This window comes from Falco peregrinus, chromosome 15 (genome assembly GCF_023634155.1).
Source record: "Falco peregrinus isolate bFalPer1 chromosome 15, bFalPer1.pri, whole genome shotgun sequence".
Taxonomy (NCBI): domain Eukaryota; kingdom Metazoa; phylum Chordata; class Aves; order Falconiformes; family Falconidae; genus Falco; species Falco peregrinus.
The window spans coordinates 1,721,369-1,735,782 of record NC_073735.1 but is presented as its reverse complement, the minus strand read 5'-3'; the positions used below and the strand labels follow the sequence as shown (position 1 = coordinate 1,735,782).

The following is a 14,414-nucleotide window of genomic DNA, read 5'->3' as shown; positions in this document are numbered from 1 at the left end:
GCAGCAAAGTTGCGCCCATGCCTACAACCTGCAAAAAAAAAAGACTGTCTCAGAAGGCAGTTTTCAGCATGGGGTGTAACTGTCTCATGGGCTTGCAGCGCGGGTGGGAGTGGGAACAGAAAGCTAGAGGGAACTTGCCGTGAGTGTGAGGTGCTGGCAGCAACACCTGGGACACCCACAGCCACCACCCTCGTGGGAGCCAGCGTGGGAAAACTGTTACACGCAGTCGACTGCTTTACCCAGACAGGAAAAGGGATGGTAAAAGTGACGCTGAGCATCCTTAGCCTACTGTTTTGTGTCCTTCCCCCCCTGCTCCACCTGGCCAATTGTTTTATTTCTCTTCTATTTTAACAGCCACGAAGCACCCCCCCTGCTGTAGTGCCCCCGCTTGAGGTGACGGATCAGCAGCCCCCTCTCACCTACTTCCCATGGGCACAGCCCCTCTCTGCGCTGCCAGCCTCCACTCTGCAGTACCAGCCAGCTTCTTCCACGCTTCCCGGGCCACAGTTCGTGCCCTTGCCGATTTCCATCCCTGAACCAGCCCCCCAGGAGCTGGAGGATGCCAGACGAGTCATCGGCACGCTGCCCATTGAGAAGCTGCTGCTAGAAGATGAAGACAATGATACGTATGTTTTAAACCATGCTCTCTCTGTTGAAGGGCTTTAAGTTGCACAGCTGGGGCCTGATCCTCCCCTACTCAATACTCCACCTGGCACCACAGTGAGTTTTGAGTACAGAGGAGAAGCAGGCGGGGGGGGGGGGGGGGGGGGGGCGGGGGGCGGGGAACTTTACTTGCAAATTCAGAGTCCACCTCTAGCACACCGTGACTTGTGTGTTGTGTGAAACTCGCTTTGTCCTGGGGCCCAGCACAAGATTTCTCTGCTGTCACATTTCCTGCCGTCTCTCCCGGGCAGGCTTTCAATCCTGCGTAGTTCTTGCGCTCAGCATCAGCACAAGGCGACTTTCATCCTCGGGCACAGGGCATGGTCTCAAGTGGACATCCCTGCAGTGTAGCTGTGGCCAACGGTCGCGTTTGGTGAGGGTACACTCGCCTCTGTTGGCAAGACCTAGTTCGACAGGACTGCTTTCCAGAGCAGAAATGCCTTACATGGGTGTCTCTGCCTTGTCCACGGAGGAACCTCTGCCTGATCCAGGCCACTAGAAAACATTTTAGGGGTCTAAATTGACATTTTTCTTTCTTAAATTGCACTGCTCCTTTGGAAAATAGGAAAACGTACAGTGTAGTTTTGTTCTGCTGGCGCAGGCAGGTGCGTTAGGCTGAAGGCAGAAAGTCAACACAGCTGAACTGAACACCCGTGCAGTCAGACATCCCTACTTACAGAGCAACACAAAGTAGCCTAGATGAAACGTTTGAGTTCCCACAAAGGTGTAACCTGAAGATCTCACCCTGCCTGCCACTGGAAGGCAGCGCTGTAGGTGTGGGATGGTGGTTTGGAGTCATGGTCTGTCAGCTGCAGAATGTTATTGGACTCTGAGATACCCACCTTGGAGACAGTGGGCTGCTTTTGTGGCTGGCTGGTAATGCTGCGTGTTCTACCAATGGACAGATCCTGGTCCCACTGAAGTCACCGGCAGTTTACCCGAGTCAGGATTGCAAGACATGGCCCTATATCAGGAGATCATTGAGAAGACAGGGTCTTCCAAAATCTGGACTTCAGTCTAACAAGGAATTCATGGCATCACTGTTAGATGACAATACTTTCATTGGTTCTGTAGCATTTGAGTGTGGGGTCGGTGATGTTGTGCTGAGCCGAGGAGCCTTAGTGACCTCTCTTTGCCTTACTGCAATGGAAAGTTTCTCTGTGCTGTAGTCTCCCAAGCCCACAGCTGCACATATTTTCTTTATAGCTTTCTGATTTTCTTTCCTGGAGAATAAGTAGCTTTACTTTTTCCTCTGATGCAACTGTAAATATTATTGTTGATGTTCAGGAGTGCCATGCCACAGGCAAATATATTTGCAGGGATATATCCCCTTCTAACCCTGTTTATTGTTTTCTAATAAACAAGAGACTCTTGGCTGGTGAACACAATTTCTCTGGGTTTTTCTGCTTTCTAAAGCCCAGGATCCTTAGGTGATTTTATTATTTGCAAGACTAACTGCAAAATAATTTATTGCACTCTTTATTACCTGGTGTCCAGCACTCCAGTTGTCACCCAGGCAATATTTCAAGTTTATTCCTGAGTGAGGTTTGCAAGCTCAGGTTGAAAGTCTCGAGGACTTTCAAAGCATACTTTCTTATTTAATATTGACAAATCTGGAAGACATAAGCAATAGATCATGTAAGTGATCATAAAGTTGTTTGAAAATAGCAGTAGTTCAGGTGCATTGAAATTAGTGGCTTACATTTGCAGAAAAACCCAGCAAAGAAATTAATGAGAAGGAGCTTAGTTCACCGCTGCTTACTTCAGTTTTACGAGTACAAAGACATTCAGTAGGTAAAACTGGGATAATGCAGTTGTGAATCAAGCCTGTGGTTGCTAAGATTGCTTTTAAAATTTCTTTCACTCCAATGTGTGTAAATTCTCTGTGTGAATATAAAAAATGGTGAACTGTTTCAGAATTTCTTTCTGGGTTGTTCTGGTTAGAAAAAGACAAAATCTTTTTCAATAAAGATCTGCAGTAACTTTCACATGCCTAGAGTGTTTTATTTCCTATCCAAAAGGGTAACCCAGCATCGGTTTAGCAGTCATTTAGTTCAGTAACCTACGTGCAGGATAGAACCACAGATTAGCCGTTAGATTTACTGCTAGTGTTGCACATTAAAGCAGATTAAGGAGGAACTCCATGATCCAAATACAGCCTGGAGGCTCTGTTTACTCAAGCAGTCGTTCCTCACAGAAGCACTCCCGCAGTTCAGGTGTTCATTCAGTCACTGCTGTCCTCTATGTGCATCCCTGGGGATGTGTGGGTGTGCAGCCACAGCTAATGCTGAGCTTGACTGACAATCAGACTAGCCGTAAAGTTGTGATTCTACTTTCTGAAATTGCAAGGTGTGGCTTTGGGGTGCAAAATTACCTGTGGAAAGAAATGAGTGCCTCCCACCTTCTGACTAAAAGGTTTCAAATGTTGCTGTCTGGAGAGTCTGGTACAACTGCCTGTAGGATGGTCTCCTCCTGAGCAAAGGGGAATTGCAAAACTACCTGTGCGTGCCCTCGCGGATAGGGCTTGTGGGGATGGGAGTGGTGAGTAGCTCTGTGTGATTCTCTCCACCTCCAGCCATACAGCCAGGCAAGCCAAATGACGCAGTGAAGTGGTTTCCCCACTGCTGAGGGCCGATAGCAAGTCCCTAACTGCTACGGGTTGTGACAACTCTGTGTCTTCCGCACAGGGTAAGGGCTTTGTACCTCTCACTAGTAGTTTTGATAAAGGAGTAGAGCTTAACAGGCTGTTTACAAACGCACCATTTAGAAGGGGCTGTTTGTTACCCTGAATGGTGAGATACCACCAATGCATGCGCCGCTGTACCCCCCAACAAGTGATACCTACGGGCGGTGCGGGTACCATCGGGCCCCCACGCTGGGCTTTGGGGGGGGGCTTAGATACCTCCCGGCACAGGCATGAATCTCACCTGAAAGAAAGCACTGGAGTGGAAAGGAGACAGCGTGCCAAAGCTCAGCAGTGCTGAGGGCTCTGAGCCCTGCGCTTATTTTGAGGTAGGAAGCCCTTTCCGTGGCAGTGGGTGCTTCCAAGGTCAAGTCCCTTGGGGCTTATGGCACGGTTTTGTGGAACGCTGGGTAAAAAACCACCGAAGTGGCTATGCTACCCTGTAAAACTGTTTGTTCCCAGGGTGATTCATGGCCAAGCAGTGATCGATCTCTTTATTTGCTGTCTTAGAATTCTACATATTTATGCAGCTAAAGGTATGAGAGCGTATACATTGGCAGCTGCAGAGCGCATGAAATTGCTGCGAAGACTTGATGCCAAGGAACACAGAGGAAAGGTAATACGGACCACTTTCTCCCGCAGACAGCGGTGTTTGGGATGGGCATGGACTTTGCAGGACTGAGAGTAACTGATGGCTTGTAAAATCCAGCTCTGTCCCTCTGTTACTGCCAAGGAAGCCTTGGGCATTGATGTGCCTTGCTTCGGTGCCTCTGGCAGGATCCTAAAATTAGGTGGGGTGAGAATGAGCTTTTTCTCTTTTCAGCCCATGGTTCATAGAGTGATCTAAGGCCACACTGGTCCAGGAAAATACGGGTATGTTGGCAGCAGCCTCTGAGGCCAAGGGTTTTATGAACAGCAGGCTTACGCTAAGAGTGCTGCACGTGGTATGAGCAGCATTTCAAAGCCCCTGGACTTGTGCTGTCATCAAATTAGGGCTGAGGAGCACTAGAGGGAGTTCAGCAGGAGCTGGGAAATGCCCCCCATCTGGTGACGCCACGGGTCCGAATATGTGGGATTCAGAATCTGCCCATGAGCTGCCTTTGGGTTATGCAGCGCAGTCCGTGGGATTCTAGATGCCGTTCAGCCCAGACTGCCTTTCCCCGTACGGTTTTACAACGGCGTCTGCTTCTAACCGCTCACGTTTTATCTGCTGTCCTGCTATTTTCAGACTCCGCTGCTGGTGGCTGTCACTGCCAGGCAGCCAGCTATTGTCTATGATTTGATCCAGACAGGAGCAGATGTCAATGCTGTAGACCACAAAGGGCAGTCAGCTTTACATCTTGCTGCAACATACGGGTATGCCCAAGTCCTTCAGGTAGGCAAAGCTTTTCTGGTTTTAATTGCTAGCAATATAAACCTCCACGAAAGCCTCAGTGTCGCTGCCTTTAAAAACTGTCCCAGAAGGCGAGGCGTCAGTAAGTGATGGAGACTGACCGAAGCATCCTTTTCCATCGTGTTAGGATTCAGCTTCCCAGGTTATTCCCGGGACTACACTTGCAGCCAACCTCAGGCTCCTGTCAAAGAGGAAACAGCTTTAGCGTATGGGTGGGGGAAAGGGAATTCTGTCTGCAGATCCTAGCTCTGAGTCTGCTGCAGGCGGACTGGGCGTGCTCTGCCTTGAGCCCCCAGTGCTGCATGGTGCCTGCTGGGAGGGGGTCCCCAGAGGCTGCAGGCAGCTGTGGGGTGTGAGCAGGAGCAATAATACTGCTGTGAAACTCCCTCCTGATGCCAGTGTCACCCAGGCGGGAGCAACAAACGGTGTCCCAACTCAAGCCAGCTGAAGAGAGAGCAGCTGTGACCCTGCGGACACAGGCACAGCCTTCAAAATGAGGCACATTTTCCAAATTTTTTCAAATTCTTGCAAAACCAAGAAGATTTTATGCAAAATCAAAAAATAATATTTTCTTGATTTTATGCAAAATCAAGAAGATTTTCCAGGGCATGAGAGAAACTGGACACTTGTATGGCCAGAACATACCAGAGTTTTCATTTTTTATATGACCAGATCTTCGCTTCCCTATTGCTTCACAGATCTTCCTTTGGACGGGGTCTACACCCAAGTTGTGTGCCAGGCAGACCCTAACAGCCCTGAGGAGCAAATAAGCACATTAGACAAGGGGGAATTTTTGGAAGGGATTGCATGGCAGAGATAAGCATACTGGAACGTGTCTCTTAAACACTTCACTATAGGCCATAAAATGGAATTAATATAACGTGCCTGCCTTGATTCACGCCAGGGCTGAGTGTAGGTGGCTGCCATGCAGTTTCACAGTTTCACACCGCTGAGTTTATATGAGGACAGGGCACCTCCCGCCCCGAGGACGGGGGAGGTGGCGGTGGCAGTGCCAGGGCGGACCTGGCACGCTGGCAGCCCCCCGCAGCGTGCGTAAGCTCTGCCTTGCACACACCCAGCCCCGAGTCTTGAGCAGGCAGTTAATGTGTAACGTTGCGAGTTCTTTGGAAAGCAGGTGTTTCATTCAGTGGGGAAAAGTGGTTTACATCCAGATGATTCCAACAAAGCCTCCTGAAGTGCCTTGTGATGGTTTGTGTTTTGTTTTGGTTTTTTTTTTAATTATTTTTTTCCTTGACATGAAAAGGGAAAACGCACACAGGCTTGCTTCTCACTGTGGTCAAAGCCATGAAATGCTTTACAATTCATTTGTTTATTTTAATTGGTTTGGTTTTTTTTCTACTGGATTAAACATCTAATAGTCAGGCAGCTGAGAGCTACTTGTCAATATTTGATTTGTATAAATTATATTGTTGTTACAAAAAGGGAGCGCAAGCCCTAACCGTCCTGGATAATCTTTCGGCAGAAGGGTTCTGTCCTGCGCCTTGTCTAACTTGACAAGGTTCTGGATGAGTCACTGCTCTGCAAAAATTCTCAGCCAAGATGCTGTGATATCAACAACTTGCTTTATTCAATCAAGAGGAAAAAATGCACCGTCTGTAATAATATAGACAAGGAGCTACTTGGCTGCGTCACATTGAATCTCTAATTTTCTTAAGTTAAAGAGTTTTGAAAATTTTACTCTCTGCTAAATCCAAGCAGTGCTCATCTCCAGACTACTCTTTCCCGCCATTTACAAGCTCTGCATCCTCACTGCTGCAGCCATTGCAACAAACTTTGGTTTTAACCTGTCGCGCTGCTGCACGTCTGCTGCACATTAAAAAAAGAAAGTAAATAAATCCAGGCGGAGACTTTTCCAGTGTCAGCAAACTTTTAGGTAATAAAGTTTGGCTGTACATGTCAAGGAGAGATTTTCATTCATCCTTGCTGAGAATAACTCCGAAAAAATATGAATTGGTGTTATTGGTGCCTTTGCTGAATCCAGGGTGCAAGCGAGGAGGTTAGCGCTCGAGCTGGGGGCAATGACTTAATTTTACTGTTCTGAGCTGAGAATCTAACAGGGTGCTGTGCTTAGGTGGGGTTCAGGGTATTAGGGACGTAATCATCTTGTGTAACCCTGAATGGCCGTTAGGAAACAGATCCACAGCTCTAAAACCTAGTGTCAAATAAGGGCTTAGTTTGTAGTTATATGATAATTATCTGTTTGTTTGGTTTTAAATGTTAGTTTTGACTGATTTTGGCTTGGACAGTATTCTGCTGAACTAAAATCTTCCATTTCTCTGTTGTTCCTAGGTTATACTGTCACTAGGTTTCCCCCTTGATTTAGAAATGAAAGATTTTGAAGGTAAAAACCCTTTGCACAAGTATTTTATAGCAATATTAAAAAAACCCAAAAATTTCATTTCAAAATGGCTGTTTCGTTGAGGTGCTGGTTGGTCTCTGGTGCTGTGCCAGGAGGCCAGAGCGGCCTCAGAAACTGCCGGGGCCGGGGGGAGAGTCGTTGCCGTGCACTCAATGCCACGGAGTTCAACGGTGCTGATGGTTCGGTGGTGATTGATGCACGGTTGGGACCAAGCACGTGCTGGAGAGCCCCATAAAGTGTCCGTCAGCCACTATGGTACCTTTGAAACCAGAGGAGGGCTTGTGCCTCAACAGCACCCACAGGGACGCGCGCGCTGTCCCCACCAGCTCTCGGTACATCGATACCCTCACTGGGATTGCCTTCATCTTCCCCCCGTACTTGGTTTTTGCAGGTCATACCCCTCTGCACTGCGCTGTCCTGGCTCACAACGCCCTGCTCCGGGAGCGGGGCTGCCAGGCGCTGCCAGAGGAGCAGCAGAAAGATCTTCAGCACCAGAGCGAAGAGCTGGAGTCCTGCATCCACCTCCTGGTGCAGACGGGAGCCTCCATCTACAGCCGGGTAAGGCACCGGCGGGGTTATCCCTGTGCTGTTCGCTCGCATGAGCGCTCCCCTGCCCTGCCTGGAGCTGGTGCCACGCTCAGACCGGGGAACTGGGGAAGGACCAAAGGACCAAGGCTGTTCCCCGCTCAAGTGGCTGGTTGCAGGGTTAGTTGCTGCCTTTTGGAGTTGCTTTCTTGCAGCCCAAGGCAGACACTGGGCAGTAAGACGGGAAGGAGATGCTCCACATCAGCTGCGGAGCTGCCCTGGACTTTTCTTCGATGGGTTTATATAATATCTTCAGGTTGTTCTCCAGAATATTTCTCATTTTGTTTGGGGTTTTTTTTCTGTTTTTAAATAGGATGTGAAAAGCAACAAGACAGTTCTTCATTATACGGTCCAGGATGGGAACATCTCCCTGCTCAGATACTTCTTGGAGCTGAATGCTTTCAAGTCCAAGGACTTTGTTAACAACAAGGTGAGTCCGGCTGCGTGTGGACAGGATTTGTGCATGCACCCACGGGCAGAGGAGGTGCCGAGAGCCGTGTGAGAGCCGTGCTGTGGTGGGAGGCTGTGTGCAGACAGAGGTGTTAGGAGACCTGCGGGGCCCTGCAGAAACCCGTTATTCTCTTCCCACGCGTGTCTCTTTCTGGAGGAAAAAAGCAGCAGTTTGTGAATCTAGTTTTTTGGGGTTTTTTTACCTGAAACTGCATTTTCCAGTAAGTAGGCACTTCACCTGGAAAGCAGTACCTGGCTTGAGCTCTGAGCAGCGTCATGAAACACAAGCCCCTCTCCCAGCAGGCAGGAGCCGACAATGAGAGAGCGAGACAGCCAGGGAGGAGGAAGGGCATGGGAAGCGGTTACTTGAGGAGCAACATGAATTTTATTACATTAGGCTGAAGGCTGAGAAAACAGATCCGCAGTGGTGCAATGGTTTGCTGTTGGCAGCAACGTAACGCCGAGAGATGGCAGCTTAGGGCAGCGGTGGATCGATGGCAGGCGGTGTCTCCTGCCGAACGTGCCGCTCATGGGAAGGACGAAGCTCCTGTTTCAGTTAGGAGAGGTGGTGACTCTCTCTGCCTTAGATGTTATTTGCAAGTCTTCTGGCTCTGTTTGTGCCTGGGCACAAGCTGGTTGTTGTGATGGCTGCCCACACGTTTGAGCCTGGAGAATCAAAATATTTACAGGGCCCACCAAGCCCTAAGAGTGCCGGGAGCAGTACCAGGGGGCAGACCCGTACTGCAGGCAGCGAACTGGGGGGAAACCAGCTGTCGAAGCGCTCAGCATCCTTGCTGAGCACTGTGGTGAGCAGACCACCTCTGACTCGGGGGGCTCAAGACGCTGCTTTAGGCACCCCGCAAAACCCTGATCACTGAGCTGAAGTTTTGCTAACGTTGGTTGCTCCATGGGGGGTTTCTGGAGGCACAGCCCTTCCGAAGTTGTTCAAAGCAAACCAGAATCCTGCCCCGCGCCGCTGTTGTGTCACCCACCCCCTTGCTGCCCTGTGCTTCACCTTTGAGCAGATACCGAGCAGTGACACTATCTCGCAGATGCATCGGCTTCACCCATCCTCCTAAGCAAAAATCCTGACATTCCTGTGCCTCAGCTGAGACATCGCTCTGCACCATCAGCTGCAGCTTGGGCGCTTGGCTGGCTGCCCCTCCTCAGCAGGGCTGGCTGGGTGACGCCGGGTGCTTCTGCAAAAGGGTGCCCTTGAGCAGGGAGGGACAGAGGCAGGGGAGGACAGGAGGACGAGGCTAGAGCTCTCTGTTTTGAGGCAACCAGTGCTTTAGCTTTTCATTTCAACAGTTGCAGACTCTTAGCCTTGCTTGTACTCCCCAGAGCATCCATATGCTTGTGTCCATCAGAAAGGAACCGAATGTTTCCTATCCACTCAGCTGCTCACTTGGGAAGCAGATCCTGGGCAGCTTCATGGTTTTTTCCCCCTACAGATTTCTGTTGGACTGGAGGAAACGTGTCACGCTTTGTGTATGTGGATAGTAACAGAGTTTCTGCCTTTCTGTACAGTGAAGGGCCTTCCTGCTGCCTTTTCACTACATTTTTTCTGTATCTTTTAAGACCCATTAGACAGGTCCTAGCTTGTCCGTGGGAGTCGGCTGTTGTCTCTTGATCACAATCCTGTGAGAGCTTCCTACTGCGATAGGATCACTTGGAGTCTTCACTGTCTGGGACAGTGAGAAATACGATGGTGAGGTTGTCCAATACCTTGGCTTTTTAGCTCTTCCAAGTATGAAGAAGGCAAGAAAACAGAGATGCTGGAGTCCATGTTTTGGCTTCCCTGGCTCACCCACGGCTTGCTGTGGTTTTCTCATTCCAAATCCATTTCCTTGTGGATTTTGCAGTGAGAAAAGCATTGAGGCCTTTGAGGTATTTTTCAGCTGAAGGATTCCTAGAGCCCACATGTTGGTGCTCTGGGCCATTTTCTTGTATAAGCCCTATTAAAGTCCATGGGAGCCCTCAGGACCAGGCGCGGGCAAATGGCCTCGTGTTCTTAGCCCTGTCCCTGGATTTGGAAGCTATCAAGTGCTCCTGCCACAGAGATGCAGCAAACGACTGCAGATGTTTCCATTTTAATGAGAAGTCCTATAAAGAACTTGTAACTATCGCTTGACTCTGTGGGATGATAAAATTGACAAGGATCTGCTTGTTCAGGGCTTGTAAAAAATGCCTTGTCTGAGAACAGCCGCAAAGATTTGGCTGTTTTGTCTTGTGCTTCAGTGTCCCTTATGGCTCAGCAGTAAATTGTATGTATTCCTTTTAACAACTGGAATAGTAATACACATTGCAATTTGTGTCCAGCCATTCCAGGATCATGACAAATTGATGGTGGTTTCTGAGAGAAGAAATACACAGCTGCCTAAATGAGGCTTCTGGCAGACTAAAAATACCTTGCCTCACGCATTTGCTTATTAGGTTTTTCTCATTTCAAACCGTTAGCAGTCATACCTGACTGGGCAGGAGCACAGGTTTCTACACGGTCTGGTGGTACCAAGCTCTTCTCCAACCAACTGCAGCACGCTCCATCCTGCGCCGCCCCGTGGCTTCACAGCAGATGTTGTCTGTCCCTCCTGCACCGGTCCTGCTCCTGAAAAAGCTGGAGGCAACGTGTGCTTAAGTAGGGCCTTGACCTCAGGACTCTGCTTAATGGCAGCCCCATGAAAATAAAGCCAAGCACTACCTTCAGCGCTCTGGGAAGGAACCAGGAGAAGGTTTGGAGCCTGGCAGGATTTATTCCGTCTGCTGCAGAGCCAAGCTGTCTGCAGCCCTGTTGGGTCCGGAGTACACAAAGTCCCTGGGGGTCGTGGGCTGCTGGACCCCTGGCTTGGCTGGAACACTGGGACAGCTTGGTACCGTCCGAAGCACTCCGGTGTAATGCCGGGAGTTTGGTGCCTTGGGAGGACTCACACAGTCCACGATGCCTGGGATCCTGGAGATCACTTTGAGCCTCACCTATAATCCCTGCACTATTGGGTCTGGCTTTCGCTTGTGTCAGCGTCTCTTTACAACTTTCTGGAACTTGCAAGTGATTGTAAAAGGGAGTAGTGGAGCTGTGTAGAGCACAAATGGGTCTGCTGCTGCCGGTCCTTGCACAGCCCGTGTGTGATGGGGAGCACAGCGTGATGGGGTTCGTGGCCCTCAGACTGACTTAAAAGGTTTCCCAGGGAAATAGTTCCTATTGCTTCTCCTCGATGAACTTGCATGTTACATGGCCTCTGCCTTTATCTTTTTCAAAGAACTCATCAGGCCTCTGCTTACACGAGGGTACGATTCAGCAGGGGGTTGCAGAGTGATTAGGAATGTTGCTGATGCAGCACTATTTGTTAGCTGTACCCAAAGCATCAAAGCCCCCCAGGTAGCACTCTATCAGAGAGAAAATTCAAAATCCATAAATCTCTTGCACGAGCAGCCGTACGTGGGAGAAGCAGAGCAGGGCTACTCCCTCGCGTCCTGCTAGGTAACCAAGTGAGGCTTCTTCAGCTCTCATTCCCCAAGTCTCCATTTCTAGGACAATTTTGAGTAGGGGACACAGCTTATCAGAAGTTTTCTCTTCTTTTGTTCTTCATTTTCTTTTCCTTCCACTGCATTAGGCACATGGCAACACAGCTTTGCATATGGCAGCCGCATTGCCTCCTGACAAGAACCAGAAAGAAATCGTCCAGTTGCTCCTTGACCACGGGGCAGACCCGAGCATCCGCAACTTAGACAACGATCAGGCAATCCACATGGCTCCTCCTGGAAAAGCTGGGGATCAGGTACAGGATCCAGATTGCTGCTGCTTCCTAACACATCTGTGCACCCCGCAGCTGTTGGTCCTTACCAGGGGAACAGTGAGGACAAGTCGTATGACATGGATCTGACTTTGCAGTGGGGCAGGCTTGGGGGTTCCCCGCTTCCATAAATCCATAATCAAGGACCACCAAGCAGGCATTAGGTGGAACTCCAAATACATCTGGGGAGGTAACACCGTGTAGTTCTTTCATAATGGCAGCAAATCTCAAGGAATGATCAGGTTTCATGCCTACAGGTATGGAAAGGCTCCTGGAGCTCCTTGTAGTCCCTGATATGTTTCTACATGTATTTAGTTACACTTATACATGTATGTAAGGGCGGGGGGTGTATGTATTGGGGTGTCTGCATGCACAGTTTCAGATGGTATGTAACGAACTGCTACATTTTTTTGGCAGGTTAGGCATTTGCTGAAGAAAGGGAAAGTCGCATCTGCATTCATCTCCTGTCGCCGAAATGCCAGATCCTAGGGTGCCTGCAGTTCCTGGGACGGCTTCAACTGCACTTGCTGATTGCACATGGCCTCTTAGAACAGCTGTGAGGATGGCTCACCAACACGTCCCTGCCCCTAGAGCCTTTCAACCAGGTGTTCCTCAATGTCACCTCAATGTCTCAACCTGTAGACCACGAGCAGCATGCAAGAGATCAGAAGATGAGCTTTCAAATGGTTGAAAACTTTATTTTGTTAACAAAGAATACTAATAAACTTCGAGCATTGCTTGCAAGCCAGGAGGCAAGCAAAGCAAACGGCTCTTACATAAATAAGGAAATGTTCAAAGTACAGCCAGCCTTTGATTTGGTGGCAGCTGAAAGCCGCGGTGGTGGTGGAACACAAGACGGTGGTTTGGCTATAAAAGGTTGAGAAATGCTGCTCTAAGACAGGCTCAAACTGTGCCGCCTCTTAGGTCCTCTGCAGAGGGACTGGTTGAAGTGATGAAGCCTTTGGGATGTGTGATTACCTCCATCGTTCCTGCTAGCCGGGGAATGCAGGAACCTGAGGGGAGGGAAAAGACTGGATGGAAGAGGTCAAGTCAGCCTGAGGAGTCGCCCATGGCTGTATTTTATGCGAGTGAGTGGACAACCAAACACAAGAGCTCCAAGTGAGGGTTCCTGCACGCTGCTGCTACCCCATTTCTTAGCACTTTTTGGAGGAAAGCTGAAGCAGCTGTCCATGCCACAGTCTCCCACCCCACCCCGAGAAAAGAAAACAGATGCTTTTAGAAGCAAGTGCGTAGAATCATAGAATATCTCCAGCTGGAAGGGACCCATAAGGACCATCGAGTCCTCCTCACAGGACTACCTAACATAACAACATGGGTCGGGTTCTCAGCAGGGCAGGTTCCTGTGGCTCCCAGTGCTTCCCAGTGAAGGGAATCCTCTCTGGGACATCTGATCCGATCCCAGTCTCCAGCTCTGCTGGCCAAACACAGCTTTGGAAGCAGCTCAGTGGGGAGCTGAACCCTCCCCTGAGCTAATGCCTGCGGAGGAGACCGGCTTCCTTTGGGTCTCCAGCGGGTTTTAGGCATGGACAGGGTAGAAAACTTCTGAGCTGCGTGGGCTTGTCCGCAGCAGGGTCAGAGTGCAGTGTAGTTAGCAAGTGCTCTCCTGTTCCCATTCTTACCCAAGAGGGCGTTTGAACAGGTCCTTCTTATTCTTTCTGTGAAATGATTTGTGAATTGCTGTGCAATCGACTGGCAACAGCGTCTCTGCCGGGTCGGTGGGATGGAGGGAGGCAGATGCCCGGAGGGAGCGCGAGCCATGGTCTGACAGCCCTTGCGCAGAGCGGGGCTCACCGGCGGTACGCGTCCGGAGCTACATTTGCTGATCTCTCAGTGTTGCACAAGTTATTGCTTCTAGCAGGACTGAACAATAAGACGAAGGGCAGATGTCTCAAATCGCTGCAGTAACTTCCTTGATCGCCCACACGATGGGACGGGATTTTCTGCAGCATTTGCCAGTCTCACGGGCCTGGGCTGTTTAAACAACTGTTTAGCAGACTTGAACAAAAGCTCTTAAGAAATGCAGTGATCGTCTCAACTTTCTCAGCCCTCCTCTCTGCTGTTTTGCTGTTACTTCTCACTACATTGTATCTACAAACCTGCCAACATCCGCTGACAAAAAAGCAGGCATGTATTTGCATGTGTTTGCATAAATTTGCATGTATCTGGGCTTAGGCCAGCAAAAGCATGTGCTTTCTTACTTTGAAGCGATGTTATTACAAGCCCTGGATTGAGTGATAATTGCATTGGCGAGTTTGTACTGTCTGTCCAGACAAAACGGTCAATAAAGCATCCGTTTCTTGAACTTGCTGGCAGCAAAACCGTAAAACTGTGACCAGCATGTGGCACGTGACGCCCTAGGGAAAATGTAGAACGCTTTTTGCCATCTAGAAATGTCTGCAAGGTGACAGAAGTCCTTTTGCAGCAAGTAAAAATAATACACGAACTGCG

The 14,414-nt window shown here is 49.5% G+C and overlaps 2 protein-coding genes across 3 annotated transcripts in view; both read left to right on the top strand.

Moving 5' to 3' along the window:
- Positions 1-7,085, top strand: part of POU2AF1 (POU class 2 homeobox associating factor 1) — a 22,156-nt gene extending 15,071 nt beyond the window's left edge. Inside the window, exons 5-7 of one of the 2 annotated variants that reach the window (XM_055819358.1) lie at positions 355-626; positions 3,857-3,962; positions 4,575-7,085. In XM_055819358.1, the coding sequence (XP_055675333.1) occupies positions 355-626; positions 3,857-3,962; positions 4,575-4,829 (633 nt within the window). In that variant the 3' untranslated portion in view covers positions 4,830-7,085. Of the gene's footprint in view, positions 1-354; positions 2,652-3,856; positions 3,963-4,574 lie in introns of those variants that run through there. The other variant, XM_055819359.1, reaches the window with a different exon arrangement.
- On the top strand, positions 4,553-14,414 carry LOC101924510 (POU class 2 homeobox associating factor 1). The gene is made up of 6 exons (XM_027785445.2): positions 4,553-4,721; positions 7,050-7,101; positions 7,511-7,677; positions 8,018-8,134; positions 11,766-11,930; positions 12,363-14,414. Exons 2-6 carry the CDS (start codon positions 7,086-7,088, stop codon positions 12,432-12,434), a joined length of 537 nt encoding a protein of 178 aa, XP_027641246.2. The 5' UTR covers positions 4,553-4,721; positions 7,050-7,085; the 3' UTR covers positions 12,435-14,414.

Excerpts from the sequence above, each read along its gene's own strand:
- LOC101924510 (XM_027785445.2), top strand. Across the intron at positions 7,678-8,017 it reads GAGCCTCCATCTACAGCCGG|GATGTGAAAAGCAACAAGAC; the intron begins GTAAGGCACCGG and ends GTTTTTAAATAG. Across the intron at positions 11,931-12,362 it reads CTGGAAAAGCTGGGGATCAG|GTTAGGCATTTGCTGAAGAA; the intron begins GTACAGGATCCA and ends TTTTTTTGGCAG.